This window comes from Varanus komodoensis, unplaced genomic scaffold (genome assembly GCF_004798865.1).
Source record: "Varanus komodoensis strain SLA01 unplaced genomic scaffold, ASM479886v1 scaffold58, whole genome shotgun sequence".
Lineage (NCBI taxonomy): Eukaryota > Metazoa > Chordata > Lepidosauria > Squamata > Varanidae > Varanus > Varanus komodoensis.
Window position 1 is genome coordinate 3,798,547 of NW_025336197.1, and position 23,270 is coordinate 3,821,816.

The 23,270-nt window shown below is 39.8% G+C and overlaps 2 protein-coding genes across 2 annotated transcripts in view; one reads left to right on the forward strand and one right to left on the reverse strand.

Moving 5' to 3' along the window:
- Positions 1-14,780, reverse strand: part of NGLY1 (N-glycanase 1) — a 27,563-nt gene extending 12,783 nt beyond the window's left edge. The window contains exons 1-5 of the mRNA XM_044449402.1: positions 14,411-14,780; positions 7,748-7,862; positions 6,748-6,957; positions 5,065-5,227; positions 506-725 (exon numbers count right to left, since the gene is read on the reverse strand). Of these exons, the coding sequence (XP_044305337.1) occupies positions 506-725; positions 5,065-5,227; positions 6,748-6,957; positions 7,748-7,862; positions 14,411-14,538 (836 nt within the window). The 5' untranslated portion in view covers positions 14,539-14,780. The remainder of the gene's footprint in view (positions 1-505; positions 726-5,064; positions 5,228-6,747; positions 6,958-7,747; positions 7,863-14,410) is intronic.
- OXSM (3-oxoacyl-ACP synthase, mitochondrial) lies at positions 13,298-22,775 on the forward strand. The gene is made up of 3 exons (XM_044449403.1): positions 13,298-14,431; positions 16,294-17,304; positions 21,009-22,775. Exons 2-3 carry the CDS (start codon positions 16,319-16,321, stop codon positions 21,409-21,411), a joined length of 1,389 nt encoding a protein of 462 aa, XP_044305338.1. The 5' UTR covers positions 13,298-14,431; positions 16,294-16,318; the 3' UTR covers positions 21,412-22,775.
- Positions 22,776-23,270: the final 495 nt, after the last annotated feature.

The following is a 23,270-nucleotide window of genomic DNA, read 5'->3' on the forward strand; positions in this document are numbered from 1 at the left end:
CCTAAAAGTTATGAATTTGTAACAGATAAAATATGAAATGATTAAAATCATATTAGAATCATTTCATCTAAGAACTCTCCCAGATTGTCCAAGCTTCTTGAATGTTCTCCCTTCTTGTCTCTTCTGCATCATGTCTATTAAACTGCAAACCATAATTGCAAACTGTAAGCTAGTTAGAGTGTGTTGCAGAGAGGCAATCAACAAATGCAAGCAATGAAAGGAAATAGTTGAGATCCAGCCCTCACTTTAAATCTCAACATCTCTACCTATTGTCAAACACTTAAAAGACCAGGAGGGAAGATAACCTTTCCTTCTGGTAGACCCCCTTCTTTATGCAGATACTCCAGAAAAATAATTTCCGACAGGCTTCCACCAGTCAGGATGAACCTCCTGACACACCCTAGTCTGTTTGGTGCTGGTGGAATCCCCAAGCCCCATTTCCTGTTTCTGCTTGAGGAGTTTCTGAGCCCTAATGGGACTTCAGCCATTTTTATACTCCACTCACCTTGGAAATCTGTTGCTGAACTGGCATTGGGTACAGAAATGATTTTCAACCCTATTTGCATCCCATCTCAGATCATCGTCGCTGGGTGACAAATTATCTCTAGATTCTGTGTGGCCTCCACACTTGCTGCATGGAAGATTATTTACCCACTGGAAATAATCATATTTAAACCAGTTCAAGAGCTCTAGCAACAGAATATCCTCTTCATTCACAAGGGAGCCTGAAAAATTAACACACAGTAATTAAGCCAGACTCTCCAAGTATATAATTAAAGTGAACTGGAACATGTACTAACAGAAGGTGTACAGAACTGAGGTGGCTCCAATTTCCAAAGGAGCATAGAGAAATACTAATTTAATATCAAATTTTGTATAGAAACTGTAGTATTACTACATTTTTCTAAAAAAATTAGGCCAAGATGTATCTGCTTTGTCCCTTGTTTGACCTCTGGAATGCTGAAAAAGATTTACTGTAAGCAAATGTAAATGCATGGTAGGGCAGAAATTCCCAATTTTAAACATAAACTGATAGGGTCTGAGCAAGTGGATGACCAAGAAATAAGTCTTGGTGTTATGGTGGCCAGCTCAATGAAAGCATCTACTCAGTACATGGCTATCCAAAAATGCATATGCTATTCAGACAGAATTAAGAAAAGAATTGAAAATAAAATGGCCAATATCATGCTGCCCTTATACAAATCTACACTGCAATTGCACTTAGAACAGTGTGTTCAGATCTGGTCACTGCACCTAAAAACAGATATTGTCGAGTTGGAAAAAAGTGCAAACAAGGCCAACTAAAATGATCAAGGAGCTGGGAAAACTCCTCTATCATGAAAGGTTACAAAAACTGAGTTTGGTTTACAAAAAAGGCAAGTAAGGGAAAACATTAAAGAGGTGTACAGAATTATGCAAGATATTGAGAAAGGAAAGAGGGAATCATTTTTCTCCCTCTTCCATAGATTCTTCCCATGAAGCTGATTGGTGGAAGATTCTGGACAGATTAAAAAAAAAACACTTCTGCACACAATTCATAGCTACACTATGGAAATAATTACAGGAAGCAGTGATAGCCTCCAGTTTGGATGGCTTGAAAAGGGGAGTGGAAAATTCATGGAGGAGAAGACTATGAATAACTATTAGCCTTGATGGCTATATGCTACCTCAAGTATCAAACACAGTATACCTATGAATACTGGTTGCTGGGGAACTTGGGACAGCTGGGTGCTTTTGAACTCATATCCTGCTTGTGGTATCCTGTGGGCAGAAGTGACTTCAGCACCCAGTCAAGCTGTGCAGGTTTCTAACTTTTATAACTGCTGATTAAACATTCTATTCCCACTCGCTCTCTTCTGCCCATTGTTCCAGTGGCATGTTCTTGCTCCAGTTTAGTCTGGCTATAACTAATTTTAGCTGTGCCATCTTTGCTTCTCTTAGTATGGGGGGTTAATTCCTAGTTTACACAGGGGTAATTGAGTATGTAACAGGTTGGAGTGCCTTTGAGACCAATGATCTGGACATATTTGTTTATGAATGGACTGTCATGTCATGTCACATGTATCAGAGAACAGTGGTGAAGTTGTCCCTGGTCAGACCTTTGGTTGCATCCCTCTGGTGTTGGGCTATGCTGCCTGCCTGAAATAGCAAACTCAAAGCTCAGTTCCTGCTCTCCACAGCCACTAGCTCTGGATTTGAGGAACTAGCTCAAAAAGTTCACTCAAAAGACTGAAGAGATCACTCGTTTTGCTTAGCTTTGAGTACAGCTCTCATCAGCCAGCCATCTCTAACTTCAACTCCTTATCATCTACTCTCCAACTATCTTTAACAGTCTCTAAGAGACTTTTCCCTGATCTTTAAAAAATGTCCATGCCAATCATGTTATTTATGGAACTTTTAACTGTCAATCATGTTTGTTGATCTACCTGACCAATCAAAAAGAAGATAGCTTCTCTCATTTAATGTTCTGAACAACCTGAACCACGTGAACCACCCACTTCCCATCTTTGTAACATGTAATGTTCCATGCTGCCTGTTTACAATATAGCATAACTAAACAGGCCAACATGTTTAGTGATTTCTAAAGTGGGCAGATATTTCCTCCCCTGGGGTCAGAGGAAAGATCCAGGGGAACTGTGATTGGTTGTTTTAAATTTGCAGTAGAACAACAGACCTAATACAGATAAGGAGGCATAGGAATCCTTTTGTTGCCCAAGAAGAAAGGGACCGGCAGCCCAAAATAAGTTTGGAGACCAATTATAGCCTTTTGGGATCCCCATTATAGTCTCACAGAGACCACACACTCTATTTAGACACAATGAAACAAAGAATTATTTAGACAACATTTCTCTACACAGGGCTGATGGGAGCCTGAAAGTACTTTCCCCTTAGCTGCTGAACACCTGTCCTTACAGCAAGGCAAAGCTCACTTTTGTTATATTCCTAATGCCATCTGCACAAAAGTAGCAGCAATATTACATGCAGAGATTCAATTACAGTTTTGAAATTCATATAATAATACCATTCATCATGTTTGGTGGGAGTCTGGAATGATTCAGAATGGGAACAAAAGTATTGTTTCATTTAAATGTATGCAGGCTAGACACAGGCTTTCCCTGTCTTTCTATTACAGCTAATCAATCTAGGTAGCCTACAAGGTCCCTCTAGTTTGATGGAAACTAAATCTGTTTTGTGTCTGTGTGTAATAGATTAATCTAAGGCACTGTTCTTATGCTGGTTCCACAAAATGAATGACACAGAATAGACAACTTTATTTTAAAGGTAAGCTATCAAACTTCATTAAGTTCTCTTTGAAGCACAGTTTTAAGAACTAAATCAATAAAGTAGGATACATTAGTCTCTGTCACTGCCTCTCTGTGCGTGTCTGTGTCTTATCCTCAGTGATGATTGCCAATAATAAAACATTTCTTTGTAACTCAGATAATTACAAACAACTAACGGAAGAAAGGGATTTTTCAGAGTTCCAGCTCTCATGGCAGAAATTGCTTGCATGAAGGAACAGGAACTCCATGCTCAGAGTGGTCTCTCTCCCCATTCACAGCTGGCGCAGAAAGAACCATTACAGCTGCTTCTCCAGGATCTCAAAAATAACCTTAGGAAAGGGATTCACCGGGCATTCCAAGGGAAGGGAAGGGAGGAGACTGGCATCGCCATGATACAACATATCCTGGCAGCACCTCAGACTTCTTTCCTCCCTTTCTGGAGTGCGATAGCTACATGGCCATAATCAGCTTTGCACTCTTCTTGCCCTGCATAGGATGCCTGAAATCCTCAAAGTTCAGAGTATTACAGGTGGCCTCATCAGAATGCAACTTAACAGTGCCACACATTTCACCTCACACATGAATCCAAAGCTGTGAAAGGCATTACTTAGGCCTGAAGGCCTGAAGTCTGTGCCTGCTACAGGTTAACAAAAAATGACAATGTTTTTCCAGAATCTCAAAAAGTCTTCTGTTCTTTCTCTGTGTACCATAGAAATACCACAATATTCAAAACTGCAATCAATTCAGAATTACAACTAAAATATTTTTTGGCTCTAAAGAACATGTGAAATTGTTTTGACTCAGTTCACAGATGAATTCTAGAAACAAACTCAAAACTCCAAAGATAAGTTATGGAAGACTCCTCCTTAGAACTCTTTTCTGCATGAATTACATTTCAGGCTTTCTAATAGATTTAAAAAACCGGACTTCTTCAGTGCTACCTTCTCCTGAGAGCGTAACTAATTTCTGTGACTCAGAACTGCTTTATATATTTGTCACTGCAATCTTAGTATGACTAATGTGTCTATGTTATCATGTACTGTTTTGTATACTGCTTTATGAGGGCATGGCCCTGGAAAGCTGCCTAGAAATACTTGAAACAAAAACAAACTCCTTCATTCTATACAAGTTGGCTAACAGTCTTTAAGAAGATTATTGGATGCACCTACTTGAAATATTTAGGGTAAGAACAGTCAACCTCGAGAAGTTTTAATTTACAACTCCTATAATCCCTGACCATTCAACATGTCCCCTGAGGCCTGTAAGAGCTGCACTTTAAAAAAATATGGAGAGCACCATGTGGTCTATTCCTAATTTATGGCTACATAGATCAGGTCAGTTTTTACTACTGTAGCCCTTTCTGAGTCTTCTAATCTCCTACACAACTACAACATAGAGAGGGACTGAGCACATTAGCACCATGAGCTAGAGTGCAAATGTTTGCTCTGGTTCAGTAGGGAACTGCACAGAAGTTCTAGATCAGGGTTACCTACACAAGCAGAACATTCCATGAAGCAAACATTCACTCTCCAGTTTATGGAACTAATGTGTTCTTCCCCACCCTTCCTTACCTGCTTCAAAGAATTTGTGTGGTTAGGATGCCTGACGAGGGTTTCTGATGATCAGGTTTCTTTAATGCTTGATGGAAAAGCACACATGAAATCAATTCTGGAATGCATCCCATTGGATATGTTTTGCAAGTCAAGAGAAATACCTACACTTGTGCAGAAAAGTTCTGCTTAATATCTCCGAAGTTTTTAAGCTGTATTAAAAATATTACCTCTGTCCTTTTCTCTGACTTCTGTTAACTTTTCTTGAGCTTTCTTTCTCAGTTGTTGGATTGGGATGCAAGCCAATACTTTCCTTTGTAAAACAGGGTTCTCATATACCATGACATGTAGGAAGTTTGACTGAAGGGTCTTCAAAAAAATGGATTCAGTTGTCTAAAATGGAAAAAAGTGTGTTTTGTTTCAGTTGTCACAAACCAATTTTCTAGCAACATCTGGCCATTAATTGTTCTAAATAAGCCTTCCCCAATTTGATGCCCTCCAGATGTGCTGAACTACTGGCTGGCCAGGAATGCTGACTAGGTATAATGAGAACTGTAGTCTAGCACATCTGGAGAACATCAGATGGAGGAAAGTTGATTCAAAATGGCCTAAAGAGTGATGTTCAAAGCTATTTGAAAGGCATAATCAGTAAGATATATGAAGACAAGCTACACAAATTCTTATAGCATCTGAAGGGCTTTCTGAAGTTGAAAAGAAATGTGTATTTCACATAAGGGCCTTCCAGTGAGGAAGCAGAATGACCATGATGTTCTGCTGGGTATGTTGCACTCTTATTGATCTTAGTCTCTGTGTACATTTATTTTTATCTATTTCAATAATGTAAAAACTGCATTTGCATCTAAAAATTGACTTCAGGTTGATATAAAGAAGTTTGGTGTGAGTAGTAAGAGCTTCAAGGCTGTAAATGCACAAATATTGATTTAACCAGGGATGCAGTCAAAATACTAACAAGTGGCACCTAGTGAACCAAGTGAAACACAACCACATTCTCAGGACTGCTGGAACAGTCAGTTATGGTGAAATAGCAGATAATCAGCTGATCATCAGAAATGAGAGACTTAGTGGCAGTTATACTTCCATAGTGATAAAAGATGTCCTCTTAGTGTGCCCCTTCTTTGGATTACAACCTGAAGTTAGTTAGGCCGTCTGAACAAAACAAGCCTGACAGCCACTGCGACTGCTCAAAACAAATGATCCTTGGGTGGCAATCCCACCTTCCTGCTCAGTAGAGAAAATACACTCATTTCTCAATACAGAAAAAGACATACAGATTCTGAAGAAGCCACCCACATCTTCCTGGTATGAGTTAGCACCTATTTTGAAATGAAAAGCAAAATGGAATAGCTCCATTTGTGATTCTAGAAGAGACATATTGTCTGAAACTATATTTTAAAGGATCTTGCAGAGAAAAAATAATGTGTAACCACATTTTCCACTACCTTCACAGTGTGACTTTACTTTGTTACATATTGATTCAAAATTATGGAATTTATCTTGTCTATAAATAGTGTTCTATTTATGAACACTATTCAGGGGAAGAGGAAGCAAAATTGTTGGGAAACATCCTGAAACTCTGTCAGCTATTTATCTTGTACTTCAGGAAATCTTGGACGAGACTGTTCCCTGGGTGCCCATCCCTCTCTTATCTTAGCACCCTCCATATAAGAGTGGAAAGCTGAGCACCCCACATTTACAGAGACAAGTAACACCAGCATATGTACACTCAAAAAGATACACACAAGGACAGTTGCCACAGATGGCTATTTATCTGTTCCCAAGAGTTATTATGTGAATTAAAAGTCCGGCACTCCCTGTGTTCTGATTTTTTCATATTCATTATCACTTTCAAACCATATTCCTTGCTCAGTGTAACAGCATTCTGGGGTGATTACCATGACAGCAGACTGAGGCTCTACACTGGCAGTAGCTCCTGGAGGTTGAGCCGCAAGAGGCTGAGTGTTGGTTATCTTCTGAGAGGACCCTGATCTTTCATTTTGATTTGTTCTATTTAACCGGCTATTTCTTTCTCCAGCAATTAGATCACGAATTTTGTGTAGCTGCTCAATTGATGCTTCCTTTGGAAAAACAAGATGTGTTTCCCCCTAAATTATAAATACAAAAATAAAGTCTTCTGTATTAAAATGTAAAAGTAGAATCTTAATGATATCACCTGACTTTACATATCGCCTTGTTATAAACCACCCAGAGAACTTTGGCTATGGGGTAGGATAGAAATGAAATAGATCATGAGGATGATGCACGAACAATGGGGACACCATGACACATGCTTTATCAGATATTTTTCTCAACCCCATAGAAAAGCATTTGGCATACAACTTAGTTAAACTATTGCAAAGAATTGTAGGTGATAAAACCTGAGCCTTCTAGGCTTTATAACCACACACAGAGAAGGCACCTAGTCATGAGGTCAAGTCCTCAAGGCCCAGCACACACATACATAAGAAATTTGGTTCAGAGGGAACACCATCACAATAGTTCTCAACTCTCTACATTGGTTTCATATTGAGAAGAACACACATTATTTATGGATTTCATGAAATGCAGAATGTCTAGTGGCATGGAAATAGGAAGAAGAATTCTTGGTTTCCTTTACAGTGTAGACTTCCATTTTTGTAAGATAAGCCATAAAGTTTGCAAGTGAGATATGTAACACTTCTGTTGACTGAAAAACACATATATCTTGATGGCAGCTTAAAAAAAAACTCTTGAAAATTATGTCAAGTTTCCCTTGGAAAATAAAGTCTGAACTTCAACAAGACTGAGAAAACCATGACATACAGTTGTATAATGAAAGCTAAATACAATTGAAGATATAAATTGGCCCAATGAGAGAATGTGTTATAAAGAACTGGACCTTTTCAATGCACTCACCTCTTCAAATCCCATTTCAAAGAGACATTCAACAGCTCCTCTGACAGGTAATAATCTTGTGGAAAATGCTTGATTTCCAAGCCGAATATACCGATATTTTTCTTCATGTGGGTGTCTGACACATTTAAAAGAAAAACAGAAGGCAGGTTTATGCAATACTTACATAAAAGTGTTTTATCAATTTAGACATCTGGAACATAGCTGTTATGTTTAGTAAAATACCCAAATAGGGCTTCCTGCTGCACATTAACTTATCCCAATATGACATTTTGGTGGCTATAATGACATTCTGTGGATGCTTAGTTTTGAAACATTATTTATTTACTATATTTATTCTCATAAATTATTTAGTTATGATACTTATGTAGCATATTAAGCTTGTAACAAATCAATATTCTGGCCCCTGGAAGGGCATTCCAGGAGCCATAAAATAACAGCAACCTCCAGGTAGCAAGAGAGAAAAGGGATGTGGCTGGAGGGAAGGGAAAATGTTAAAATCTCCCTCAGTGGTCCTTCTTGAGTACCTGCTGTTAAAATACTTTAGAGAAGAATACACCAAGGATACTTCCCAGTGGTTCCCTAAAGAATATGGAATATCTTTTCTATATTGACTTATGCCCTTTCCAATCTGAATAGATGTTCAGGCCAGCTTTGAAGATCTTCCTGTTTAATGCTGCCTTTAACTGAGATAATCATAAGCAATGTTGCTATTGTGTCTTTGAATCTGTAATTACTCGTCTGTAAGTCCCTTTCTGAGTTTGCAACCCAAAGCAACTAAAATGTTCGCGCGCACACACCACACCACCACCATCATAACTTGAAATCAGAATCAGTCACAATCTTGAGTGGAAACCTGATGGAACTACTTAACCCTTTCTTCTCTAGCTCCCCCATCCTCAAAATCACACCCTCTCCAGCTGCTGAAAAGGGCAAGACACTCATCACTGTTTCTTTTCCTTTCTGGAATGTAGCAATAGGCAAGGAAAGGGACTTTAAGTGGGCAAATGGCTGGAGGAGAAAAGTTTAGCAGCCTGTCGCTTCCATATTCCCCAATCAAGACTACAACATTTCTGGGTGTTGATGTCCTCTTGATTAGTTAGGTGGTGACCAGACAAGAAATCATCAGTGATAATACCTTGTGTGAAAAGCCCTCTCTAGGGAAGTGCACCAAGCTCCAAATTTGGTGCCCTTTTATCACCTGATGAAGTCTGTATCTAGACCTTCCAGCATATAACCAAGCTGCTTTTAAGCCAGCCTTTCCAGGCTGGGAAAGTGAAAAGTTATAGTCCAACACAAGTGGAGGGCCCCAGGCTTGTTTGAACCAATAAAAATGGTGCCTATTTCTGTGAATCTCTCTCATTTCTTCTCTAAGGACGCTGTATGATCATTCTCTTCAAATTTCTTAGGAAAAGAATGATAACAAGCTGCTGAACCAGATGCCTCTGCCAAACAGGGAAGCCTAGATTTTTACTCTAGAATAAAAAAGCATTTTTCTATATATAATGCAGTGCTGGGGACTCGAGTCAAGTGACTTCCTCCCAAGTCCAACTCAAGTCATATCAGCAACAAGTGACTGAATTGACTTGAGATTTCTATTGTTCTCATGACCAAGTCACTTTTTGGCAAGAGGAAGGCAGCGGGAGGAAGGTACAAGAGGGCAGGGGTGGAGGGGTTGCAATACAAGTAGTTCCTGGGTTTCATACTTATGAACACATGGACTGCCATAAACCCTATATTAATAGCTCTAATGAAAAGGTGTGAATATCTCTAGGAAAATATGTAACAAATATGACAAGTGGGCATGTAGTCCCCTAGAGATATTCATGGCTTTTTGTGGAGATAGAGATTTTCTAGAGGTATTCATGGCTTTTCTTTCCACAGCATCGGCTCAAAAGTGCCTAAACTGTGTGTTTTGGGGCACATGTAGGGCCTCAAGGATGAAGCAGGACCATAGCAAAACAGTTTCTGGGAAGGGCAGAAGCAGAGGTGCCCAGATTACTTCTCCCTACTCCTCTGTTGTTGTTCTTTTAAAGCTTGAATTCCTATTTTTATTCATAAAACTAATCCGTGAGGCAACTTTAAGCCTTGCATTGATGAATACTGATGGAGATGGACCTGGTGCTGGTGAATCAGTGTTTGTTTGTGCTGCTGGAGATGGAGGGAAGGTTACCACTGGAGTCACTTTTTTGAAGTAGGCCTCAAGAGTTGTTTGTATAGCCATTTTCTTTTCTCATCATAAACGGCTTTGTAACAGCTGAGGACCTGGTTACAAGGGTAAAGGCTAAATGCAGATCAGTATTACCATGCCCATACTACAGATGAAGAAATGATGCTGAATTGTCAGCAGAGAGAGAGAGAGAGAGAGAGAGGGAGGGAGGGAGGGAGGGAGGGAGATCTATTCTGTCTGAGTAGAATTTGGGAGGTTTGATCTCCTCCAAAGTGGCCAAAAGGCTTGCAAATATTAACTAATTCTATAAAAAGAAAGAAAGACAGACAGACAGACAGACAGAAAAAATGAAAGATATGATTTTCCCCTCTTTTTTTAGACTTGGTTTTGGTTGGAACTGTGGCATTTTATTATTTGTGCAAATTTAACTGTTTTCCACACACACACAAATTTAACTCCTCCCTTCCAATATCTGGCAAGATTTGCACAAATGTAATTTAAAAAACCTTTCAGGGAGATGTGTGCAAATTTGCTAATATACAGTCACTACTGCCCTTTAGAAAATGTGTGTGCACCTCCCCAAAGGTGTGTGTGTTGTGGGGGAGGGGGCAGGGAATCTCCAAATTAAATGTTGCTTTGCTGATGAGCACTTGTGCACTCATTAGGCTTCTGAGGATGTGATACAAAGGCTGGGAGCAGGTGGGAAGACTAACAGCGAAACAAGCTACAAAAAGCCACAGAAAGCTTGATTACTTGTCAGGAATAATGTACATTAGTGAATAAAAACTAGACACCATAGCTTGTGTTTTAGGGAACTGGCCCATTGAGTTCATCCAATACAGCACTGTTGACATTGTCTGGCAGTGGCTCTCCAGCGTTTTAGGCAAAAATTCTTCCAGAACTGCCTGGAGATGCTTGGGGATCAAAGCTGGGGCTTGCTGCATGCAAAACATGTGTTCCACTCCTGTGCTATGCTCCCTCTATACATGTATATGGGCGTCCACTAACACATGACTCCTGGGTGTCTTAAGCAACAAATAAAATACAATATCAAAAAACAAACTAATTTTAATAATCATTACATGCAACATAAAATGTCTTCTCTAGAGAGAAAAAGAAAATAACTCAAGGCACAACTCTCTATGTGTAGACAGGCATTTCCCAGCTAACATGACTGGTACTGTGCAATGAAAAAGGCAATGGTAAACCACTTCTGAATATTTCTCACCTCATAAATCCTATGATGAAGTAAACCACAATGAAACAAGAGATAGTAGCAGAAGCTGTAACTCCCAGGTCATAAAGTATGAATAAACTGAGGAAGAGCAAAGTCCAAGTAAGAATAGCGGTGTCACTAACGATGCAAGTAGATCTAAGTGGAAAGGAAGCCTAGTGGTGGCTGCCATGCACTAAGTAGAAAGGAAAGTCTGATACTACACAACAAATACAATGGGAACAGGAAATATGAGAAGTATGAATCATGGCAAACTGGAAATTGTAAAGCAAGAAATGGAATGGCTATATATCACAGTACTTGGTATGAGCGAACTAAAGTGGACTGGAAAAGGACATTTTCAGTCATAAGTGTTTTACTTGGGAAATGATACACTCAGAAGAAATGGAGTGGCTCTAATACCAAGGCAATATGTAGCACAGGCAATAAGAGGCTATCATGCAAAGTGCAACTGAATCATATCAATCAGAATTTGTGGAAACCTATCATCATAACCATTCTTCAAGTCTTATGTTCCAACAAATGAGGACGAAATCAAAGGCTTTTATGCAGGTGTTCCTGAGGAAACTGATAACACACCAAAACAAGACAACATCAGAATGCAAATGTTGGAAACAAAGCAGAATCAAATGTTGTGGGAGAATTTGACCTAGGGTTAAGAAATAAAGCAGGAAACCAACTCGCATCATTTTGTGAAACGAGCAATATGTTTATCGGCAATACTTAATGCAGACAACTGACTAGGATAAGGGAGTGAAAGTTGGCAGAAGATAAATAATTAAAGTTATGCAGATGATACTACATTACTGGCAGAAAGCTGCAATGAACTGAAATGACGCCAGGTGAAAGTGAAAGAAGAAAGTGCAAAATCAGAACTGCAGCTGATGGGAAACAGAAACAGATCGAGTCAGAAGGGGCCTCCTGGGCCATCTAGTCTGACCCCCAGCTCTAGCCGGTTCCACTCACAACAAGCCTACCATGTGCATGTCAAAAATCATGACTACAAAAATATTACAGAACTTTAATGCCAACAATGAAAAAATAGAAATTTCGAAAGACCTTGGCTCAGTCATCAATTCAAATGGAGAATTGAAATTAAAAGAAGACCGAGACATGGAAGGCCAGCAATGAAGAAACTAGAAAAGATCATCAAGTGTAAGGATGTTTCAGTGGCAACCAAGGCCAAGATCATCCACACTACATATTCCTGAACACTATTGATGTACAAATCAATAGGTATAACTTACACAGATATAATTGGGCAATCAATGACAGATAACTAGGCCAGAGAAAAACCCTGTTTTCTAGAAATCAGCATGTGTGCATCCTTGAAATGCAGCTGACACTGATCAGGCACCATTCCAAGAAAGCTAGTTGACACTTGACAGATAACAGCAGCTCAAACAATGGGCAATTCCCACCAACCCAGCCCCATCTTCCTCCTCTTCTATAGCACCCCATCCTCCCCACTCTTTTGGAGCATTTTCTTTGGCATAAGAGTGGGAAAGTTCACGCCATTTTAACTTTTTCCTTCTGTAATCTATTGGAAAGTGTTAACTGTGTTACGTGTAATCTTTTGATGATCATTGTATGAAAAGGCCAACTGAGGGCTGCTCAGGGACACCATCGGGAATGATTCGTTGGCAGCTGGTGATTTTCGAGAATAAATCTTTTTAAAGAAAACTTTCCCTGTTGTGTATTTGGGCATACACACACCAGGACATAAACCATTTGGTCAACACTATGTATGGTGTGAAAGCTGGACAGTGAAGAATGGATGCTTTTACTGCTGGAGGATGCTGGAAGAGAGCTTTAAGAATACTCTGAACTGATAGAAATACAAAAAAGTAGTCCTATATTAAATCAAGCCAGAAATTTCCCTAGAAGCAAAAATGACAAAACTGAGGCTGTCATACTTTGGGCACATCATGGGAAGGCAAGACTCTCTGGTGAAGACAATCATGTTAGGGATCGATGAAGGCAGAAGGAAAAAAGGAAGGCCAAATATGAGATGGACTGACTTCATCAAGGAAATCACACCCCTGAATTTACAAGAGTTCGGCAGGGCTGTGGAGAACAGGACATTTTGGTGCACTTTCTATCATAGGATTGCCATAAGGTGAAGATGACTTAACAGCACACAAGATGGCCACACCCTTCCTTGGCTTGGCTCCACTCCACTTCCCCCCAGTAATGAATCTATGGGTGGTTTCCTGGCTTTTCCCATTCTGAAATGCCAAAATGCCTCTCCTACAGCTCTAAGTTACAGCATGTTTGGGGGTGTACTTCTGGCTTGTGCATGACCAAAATATAGCCCCTGATAGCATCTGTGAAACTGAGCTTGAACATCTAAATGGGTGGCTAGTCACATCATTCAACTGTAGTCCTATGCATCATACCAATTTTGTAGTTTGGATACATCAACAGTATGTACACCCATTCTGGTTTCTCAAAAGTCTTCTACATATTCTACTGTTTTGGCTTATCATCATCATTCTTTTTTGTATGGCAACAATTCTGTTTCTAAACTGGCAGTTGTGGTTGTTTTTTTCCCCATTTACACCTTCCTAACATGGCTGGTCCGTTTCTGAAAAGGATGACATGGCAACTTCTAGCTTACCAGAAGACCACATCCGCTGACCAGGAAGCCCCAAAATAAATGCTTCTGTTCAATAAAGAACCTGCCTTCCACATATGCGCAGAAGCTCTCTTCATGATCAACCCAAGCTCTCTGAGCTGCATATGGTGTGACAGCACTGCCACTCAGAATATTTTCCAGGTCGGAGTCTTTTCTCATATTTTTAAGCTCTGCTAACCATGCTAGATGAGATCACCTGTCACAGCAGGACGGTGATATAAGGCACACAACTGCCTTGCAAATCTAACCGGGCTACTGCGACGAAGCTTCATATTACTCCAAAGGAATGGAAGATCACAATGGTAGGGCCATATACAGTACCGCATGTGATGCAAGAGTCCTAAGAAACCGCCATGCTCTATTGACTGACATTTGGGAGCGAGTTGGTTGTGGCCGACCAAGCACAAAGTCAGCAACTGCTATTATTGAAATTTATACAACCACAACAGCCCTCTCGACTTTTATCCCCGCCCGCCCGAGACACTATAAGCAACCCGTAAAACCGTGATCCCGAAGCTTTTATATCTCGAGACGAGCCCTTTCCCGGCTGCCTCTGCGGCGAAACAGACGCAAACCTTCTCACCCTCGCGGCTCTTGTTTGACGGGCCCGTCCGTCCCTCTCACCTTATGATATTATCCGCATAGGTAAGCAGCAACCGGGAGGCCTCTAAAACCGTTTCTGTGGGATTCTGGCAGAGCTCGCTCACTGCTCGCGAGATGGTCGGTGTGGAGGAATTCCCCGCAGCTGCCATCGCTCTGTAGCGGCCTCTGCCCACCCGGGTGTCCTTGGCAGTGAGCAAGAAACTTCTAAATCGCTAGGCGCCCGCCCGCGCTTATTTCTGCATAAAGCTGACTCAGGCAGCGACTCCAGAAAAGTGGAGCGAGCGGGCGGAATTTCCACTGCTTCTCTGCCTTTTAGAAAGTTCTATGGTGGCTTAGAAAGGGGTGGCGGCGACGCAGTTGTGACTGGAACGCTCCATTTTTCTGCAGCTTATGAGCATGCGCGGTACGAGAATATCACCCCTGGCGTCATAATAGAGTTCCTGAACCCCAGATTTGGGGAAGTTGCTTATGAGAGCCAAAATGGGCATGGCTTGACACCAGCGTCCAGCAGTTACATTTCCCCTTTCTCTCTCTCTCTTCACTCTAGAATAGGCGCTAGTCTTAAAAGGAGCGCGGAGAACAAGCTTTAAAAAAAAGAAGGTGCCAACTCCGATTTAAACACAGATTTAAAGCAATGGCTCCTCTGTTTCTGCTTGTTTTGCGTCAAGTGGACTGAACTTCGAAATGCACATTTTCCTACCCGGAAACTGCAATTATAGCTCTTCCAAGACTTTTAAAAGTGCCAAGTTGGTGTCGTGTGACGTTCAAATGTAGTTCCCTCAAAAGTCTGCTTTGAAAATTCAGAACTCACCGTATCTAGCTAAATTTAGCCATGAAAGGCTCTTCAATCACCTTAAAAGCAAGTCTTGTTAGCTCTTTTCCAAGCCTGCATAGGATCAAACTGTACTTAATAACAAGTACTAGTACATTACTATTATATTGTATTTATGTTCCTCCTTTTCTCCTGTGAGGAACCCAAGGTGGCTTACATAGCCCCATTTTACATTACATAGCTCACAACAACACCCTATGAGGTAGGTTAAGCTGAGAGGCAGTGACTGGGCCAAAATCTCAGTGCGCTGCATTGCTGAGTGGGGACTAGAATCAGGATATCCCAGGTTCCCAGTCCAGTACTCTAATCACCATGCCACACTGGGGCTAAATGACATTACGCTGAATGCCTTCTTGCATTTAGTGCAGCTTGCAACATAATTTATGTATGTTTACTCAGATGTTTCACTATACTTAATAGGGCTAATTCCATACTAAATGCATTTAAGATTGCAGCTTTAAGGTGCTTCATGATGGATGTATTGGAAAGCTATTTACTTACTTTTTTTAGTAGACTTGCTGTGGAAAGAAAAATAATGTCCAGATAAGGGCATTGTCCACCCAGCTCTGGCAGCTAACGTTCTATGAATAAGGCAGAGTGATTGCTTCCTGAAAGGTTTGTTTAGAAGCATTTTAGGGAACGATCCTACACATGGCTGGCTGGGAATGCTGGAAGTTGCTGGATATTTATTTATTAGTCTAAGCATGCCTAGGATTGTGCAACTGACTGTATGGACATCAGACTATAAAAAGTTTCTGTGCCTGGGGAATCTAAAAGCAACTAGAAATTATCTGAAAAACTATTAGGAAGCATTTTTAAAAGTTAAATATACAGTATCACCTTTTTTACATTGGTTTCCATTAAAGGCTTGATAAATAAACACCATTTTGGGGTGTTTTGGGAAATATATAATGTTTCATTTTCTCAAATGCTAGAAATGCACCAAAGCAGTCATATGGCTGGGTGGCATTTACCCAGGTGTCTTAGGTAAAGATTATTATTTTTCTTGTGAATTTAGATTGTACCAGTCCTGTAAGCAAAAGCAATGATTTTTTTCCCTTTTGTACTACAGGAATGCCTTTCAGATTACTGCAGTGATGCTTCTCCAGTGCGCAAGAGATTTATCAAAGACTGCATGCCTCAATCTTAAACATTCCCAAGTATGTCAGTGTTTGAGAATCAATATAAAGAGGATGAGCACTTGTTCTGCTCCTCACAGCCAAAGGAGAGTGGTTGTCACAGGCATAGGATTAGTCTCTCCCCTTGGTGTTGGAACCCAGCAGGTGTGGAACAACCTCCTGCAAGGAAATTGTGGAGTCGTTGCCCTTGAAGGGGAGGAATATTCTGCTGTTCCATGTAAAGTGGCTGCCTGTGTAAAAAAGGGAGTTGGAGAAGGCCACTTCCATGGCGAAAACTTTGTGTCAAAAGCAGAGAGCAAAGCCATGTCTTCTGCCACCATCATGGCCATTGGAGCTGCTGATTTAGCATTAAAAGACTCTGGCTGGTATCCACAATCTCATCTGGACTGTTTAAAAGCTGGTGTGGCAATAGGCATGGGAATGGTTCCACTGGAAGATATTTCTGACACAGCCTTGATATTCAAAACGAAGGGTTACAACAAAGTCAGTCCATTCTTTGTTCCAAAAATCTTGGTCAATATGGCAGCTGGCCATATTAGTATCAAATACCAACTGAAAGGACCTAATCATGCTGTATCGACTGCATGTACTACAGGAGCACATGCTATTGGAGACTCCTTTCGATTTATAACCTATGGTGATGCAGATGTGATGCTGGCTGGAGGAACAGAAGCTTGCATTAGCCCCTTGTCCCTAGCTGGGTTTGCTAGAGCACGGGCTTTGAGTACAAGCTTTAACTCAAGCCCAAAACTGGCTTGCCGTCCATTCCATTCACTTCGAGAAGGATTTGTCATGGGAGAAGGTGCTGCAGTCTTGGTGTTGGAAGAATATGAGTATGCTGTCCAGAGAGGAGCTAAACTTTATGCAGAAATTTTAGGATATGGACTCTCAGGTGATGCTTGTCACATAACAGCACCTGATCCACAGGGAGATGGTGCCTTCAGGTAAAAAGTATGAATGTGTAAAATAAATATTTATGGCTGCCGATACAGCCATAAATTATTATTCATAATATTTTATTATTTATTTTTATTCTCCAGCCTGATCTGAAAATAGCAGTGTGCTCCAAATTTTGGGGTAGCTGGGGAATGCTATGGGTTACAAGGCTTTTTTAAAAATGAGCATTCAAGGCATTTCACGCTTAAGATTTATGTTGGTAGGTTTCCTTTGGATGCCCCACCTTTCGAAATTAGGTAGATTGTAACTGACAAGAGGGCCTTTTCATTGGTGACATCCTGGTTGTAGAATATCCTCACCAAGCAGGGGTTAAAGGTGGTTCCCAATCTTTTTTATGCACTGCACCTCTATAAAAATTTTGAAATACGTTCACATATATCATATTTTAAGATGAAGTCAAATTTCTAATTTTTGAACCATGTTGAACCACATACAGTACTACAGGTAAGAAACTGAACTCAGAAAATAAGCTTTTAACTCAGTGCATAAAATTCAAGTATAAATTGAGCAATTGGAAAAAATTGTAAACAGTAACATCAGTCACAGTTTTGAACATGAAATGCAATAACTTCTTTGTTCCCACTTTTCATTCAAAATTTTGTCAAAACAAGGAACTTTCTTGCTGATTGTGATCTGCAATTCCTGTGGATTCAGATGATTTTTGTCTTGATTAACAAAAAAGAACCTAATCCTAATGACAACAAAATAATAATAATTTTATTAATTGTATAATTTTTGGCAAATTGCAATGCAACCTTCCTCTGTTGCACCCCCTGAAATGCCATATTGCATCTCCTGAGGGTACGGGCACCTCAGGTTGGGAACCCCTGAAGTAGGATTCGGGACAAGGCAAAGAAGAAAAAGGTTACACCAGTGTTTGTACTTCCCAACAGCATTTTGAGAATAGATCTTGTCCACAGAAACTGGAAATGATGTGATCCATATTTAAAAGCTAATTTACAAAGCTTAAGAAAACTGTGATGGTATTTAAATACATAGTACAAATTTAAACATACCAACCCTTATAAAATATTCCTTGTATTCCTTATATAAGACAACAGTGTTTTAAATGTGAGAGAATAAAACAAAACTTAAAATTTTTATATTGCACTCACATATACAAATGATTGATTAGAAAGTCTTGTCTCTAATACACTCCAGCAAGATTAAGTACAATTAGCATGCCAAAGTATATATAAATGATACTATGTTACAGTAACAAAGCATTATATAAATATTTTAAACCAGCAAGTATAATATCCTTTTTAAAAGGGAAGAATCAAGAAGGGACAGTCTGGAAATGATAGGCTGCTAGACTTAATGTTTCTTTGGATAAATTGTTAGGAAACATTATTAAAGGTAAATTTATCAAACATATATAAGAACAAGCACTACTGAAGGTATTCTGCAAAGGTAGGTCCTATCTCCGTGATCTCCTATAGTTCTAAATAAGTGTCAGCAGAAATGTGAATAGTGGTGATCTAGCCTGCCTGTCCTTTTTTGAAAAGGTCTTGACAAAGTCCTGTATTCAATGTTCCTGCATAGACTCAGCACTCAAAAGATCAGAAGAGAGGTCTTCTTACAGATCAGTAACTAGTAAAAGAGCAGAAAGCAGAGAATAGGAATCAGTAGCTTAGCATGACATGCAAACTTTCTGAGTTCCCACAATGGACAGTTTTGCATAACAAGCTAAACCACTCTGTATATGGTGTATTTTTGGGCCCACGTTAGCTTGTTCTCTTGCTTTTTCCCTCTCAGATCTCCAGGGGTTATCTCAGTATCCTTCATGGCAGAACTCATCTTGTTTCTCTTTCCTCATTTCAATCACTGTCCCTTTTTGTTCATGACTACTTAAAAATATATATTTCACAGCCTCAAAAATGCACAGTTGAGATCATTAAAAAAATGGTCCCAGATAGTTGAATAGTTGTGGTGGGGGATTGGGGGGACTGCCATATTGTGCAAACCAGGTCAGTGAAGGGGATGTAAGTGGAGTTCCCCAATAATCTGTATTAGGCTGCAGTAGGAAGACTTGAAAAAACTAAGCCTGAATGAGTTAAGGGGGGGAACCTCCCCCAATAACCCCTCCCCTCAAAAAAAAAAACAAAAAAAACTTGGAAAAAAAGCTTTCTGAGTTAATTATGGGGAAATACTTATCTCTTTTACTCACCTGCCCCGAGGACTGTTGTGAGAACAAATGTTGCAGAAGCACTTTGTATTAGTGACATTTTACAGAAATGATTAATAATGCTGTAGAAAAACCAACCTTCATTACTCATTTTAATATAATTTACCCATAAGGAAAATGACCATTGTACCTGTATTCATTAATCAGGTTGTTCAGTTTCAAAAATACATGGTTGCAATGAAAATAACAAGTGTTTATTGAAATATTCTTTCAATTTAAAGACCTCACGTAGCATAGTAGAACATTCAAGATCATTAACGTCTAGCTCATTAGAACTGAATTCTTTATTTCAACATTAGTTTTGTTGAATAGATAATAGATTCAATGGAATGTTTCAATTAAGGTGCAAGTAGTAGTAGTAAAAACCTTTATAGGAAAAATTATAAATATTGTGTGTAACATAAAACCTTAGTCTAAAACATAGAGGCTTAAACCAACTGTCTTCTCTGAAGAACAGGGAGAACATAGCTCTCTTCTCTGGACTTCATAATCCAGTTCAAATAAGCTGCTACTCTCTCCAGAATCTCAGGCATCTCAGCAGATAAGATAGACTGTACTTTATCCATATCCAACCAACTATGCATCCTTCCTAGAATTGGACCTAGGTATTTCTTAAGAAGATCTCAGTGTAGGGAGCAGCAGAACAGCATGTGCTTGAGTGTTTCAACACTGCCCATCTCACAGGAGCATCACCTTATACCATAAAACAATGCTGAGGGCATGACATTACACCTAGTGAGTGGAAACACTCTGTGCTCCTGCGGATATTTTAGGTGATAAAAGAAGGTGCATTCTGTATAGTTCTGTGAATCATGTGCTTCAAACCAATGAGCATCCAAGAGAGAAGTGCAGGATCATCCACATACAGAAGCAATGAAACACATCTAGTACTAAGTCTAGCACAATGGCCATGAAATCCCTTTAGATGTGGAGCTAGATCATTTAGAACAGGCTTGGACAGAATACTCTCCTATTTGCTGAGATCTGTTCAGTTATTTCTCTACTCCAGGAAGATTGAATTTGACAGGACATATTTGAGTACAATATTCTGATTAGGAAGAAGTCTTCTGTCCATATCTAGATTGTGGAGTTTCTTCTATAATATCTCCCTGTCAACTGAGTTAAAAGCTCCATTTAGATCTATAAAGGCTACATAAACTTTGAATTTGCTTCCTTCACCTGTTTGTTATAATAAGATGTGACACACTTACGCAGTTATCAAGAGTAGACCTGCCCTGCTGCAAACCTCCTTGTTCTGGACCAAGAATTGCCTGGCTTGTATTCCATAGAAGATTAAGATGAAAGATACATGCATTTAATTCTCCCTTAAACATGTAACCCAAGGATGATTGAGTCTTATTAATTTGCATCTTGTGAAGTTGCTTATACTAAACAGAATGCTAATATTCTGGCTTTGATATTTAACCATTTTCATTTACAGCATAAGAACCTAAGTATAATGTTCATAAGGGGAAAGAACTTTAATTTATTTTTTATCCTTAGATGCATGTCTGCAGCAATCAGGAATTCTGGAATTTGTCCTGAAGATGTAACATATATTAACGCTCATGCCACCTCCACTCCTCTAGGAGATGCCGCGGAGAATGAAGCTATTAAAAGACTGTTTAAAGAACATGCATATTCTCTTGCCATTTCTTCAACAAAGGGAGCAACAGGTCATCTCTTGGGTGCTGCAGGAGCTATTGAGGCAGCTTTTACTGCTTTGGCTTGCTACCATGGAATGCTACCACCTACTCTAAATCTGGATCAGGCAGAGCCACCATTTGACCTCAACTATGTTCCCCTAGTATCACAAGAATGGAGAACTGAAAAACGCCGTATTGCTCTCAGTAACTCTTTTGGCTTTGGTGGAACTAATGCAACACTGTGTTTTGCTAATATTTAGTTTCACAACCTATATGCAAATACTCTAAGATGACCTGTTAATGAACAGAACAACGTATATCAGTGCAGTCTTGTATCTATTTTTAATTCATTCACATGAGAGTTCCTGATTTTTGCAAGTGGGTTACAAAAGTGGTGGGCATGTTGTAGTTTCTGATTTATTCAAGATGCTGAATATCCAGATGCACTGGCTTAATGTTTTACTCTGCAGACCCATTTGCCTATGAACACATTGAGTCTGACCTACAGAACTAACCTTTAGTATAACAGAACGTTTTGTATACTTTTTTTGGTACTCTACATTAGGCAAACCTACATCTGTGTTTCTTAAAGTAGCACAGTTGTTATGCCAATTGCCCAAGCAAGCTTAGCTGAAGAAGTACATGCATTCTTCTCTTTCAGAATGACTGCCTAGCAGGTGCAGCCATTTCTTCTTGCTGTTCTCTTCTCGCATCCATAGGTATTGTGAATTGGGTTCAGCTAAAGAGGGATAGACACCTATAATTCTTGACTTCCTTCTTGCTCTGTTCTGGCTTTTGGCTCCTTCCAGCATGGTTGCCCTCAAAACCGTGGATGCAGTCTGTGCTTGCTTCTCAAAACAAGCAAAGGCTTCTGAGCAACTGAAATTGTGCTTTTACTTTCAAAGTATCATTGTCTAGCCCATTCCCAGCCTATGTAATTCAACAGATTGTTGCATGAAATGTATTCACCACTCTAATGTTGACAGCAATGGTAAAACAACAATAAAGGTATTGTTTAAAATTTGAGCTGCAAACTGCTGTAGCAGGAGCATGTGTTAGTAGAATGGCTAATAATTTATTTTGGCCATTTTGAGTTAGTGTGCCTCAACTACAACTGATGTTTACCTTAAAGCTGTGTTAAAAGAAGTAAAGGTAAATCATATGCATTTGCAGAAAACCCACCCTCATTTAAAGAAGCATAAATATTCCATGAAACTTATAATTAAAATTTTCAATTGAAAGATATCCACTGATCCCATATTTCCTCTTCTCCAATAGTTTATCAAATGTTTGTGGCAGTCCAATGAAAATTTTAGTGTTTCCAGTCAAATAATGTATCTGTGATTAAACAGTAGCTCAGCTTTTGTAATAATGTGTTGTTGTCTGGAATCAAAACCCTCAACCGTTCTTTCTATTGACTAAAAGGCATGAAAGTGTGGGAAGTGGATTTTAAATGCTCATACAAACAGCTGCTTCCTGAGTCAGGAGGGTTCTTGTCAGAACAGTGTCATTATATATTGTGATCATTAGGTAGCACTGTACTTACTTGTATCCATGTGGAGCCACAAGTTTACTGTTGTTCTGCCTGTAAGAGAGACAATAAAGTTCTCATCAAGTTTCCAGATTGGTGTGTCCTGTAAGCTTTCAGTGACAGTTTCTGTACAAGGGCAAGGTCATCCCCATTCCTCACTCCCATATACACAATGCATTATGTTGTATGAACCATTGTAGTATTTCAGCATGGTATGATTGGTTTTGAAAAACCATGAGCAGAAACAACAGTCTGTTCCATAGTTTCTCAGTACCATGATTGCTTGTTGTGTTGACACAACTTGCCCTGGTACTGAGGTCAGACCCATGAAACTACTGGGCAAAGGTAGACTGTTACCACTAAGAGCTGCCATTTTGCCCAACTGTCACAGGTGTCCCCAGTCCTCCTTCCTCCTGCCATAAAGATCATCTCTGGGGAAGGAGCTGGTGCTCAGCTAGTTGGCAGCAGCAGAAGAGCAGCACCGTTCAATTGATTTATCCCAGTTCCGCTCCCATGTGGGTGGGAGTGGTGAGAATCCAGGTGCCAGTCTGGGAACACCTCTGGCAAGCTGGAGCAAGAAAGTGGGGT

What these genes read in the sequence shown, in the direction of transcription:
- OXSM (XM_044449403.1), top strand. Translation starts at nt 16,319, where the DNA reads ATGCTTCTCCAGTGCGCAAGAGATTTATCAAAGACTGCATGCCTCAAT. An exon ending in CAGGGAGATGGTGCCTTCAG is followed by an intron (nt 17,305 to 21,008) that starts GTAAAAAGTATG and finishes TTTTATCCTTAG; the next exon opens with ATGCATGTCTGCAGCAATCA.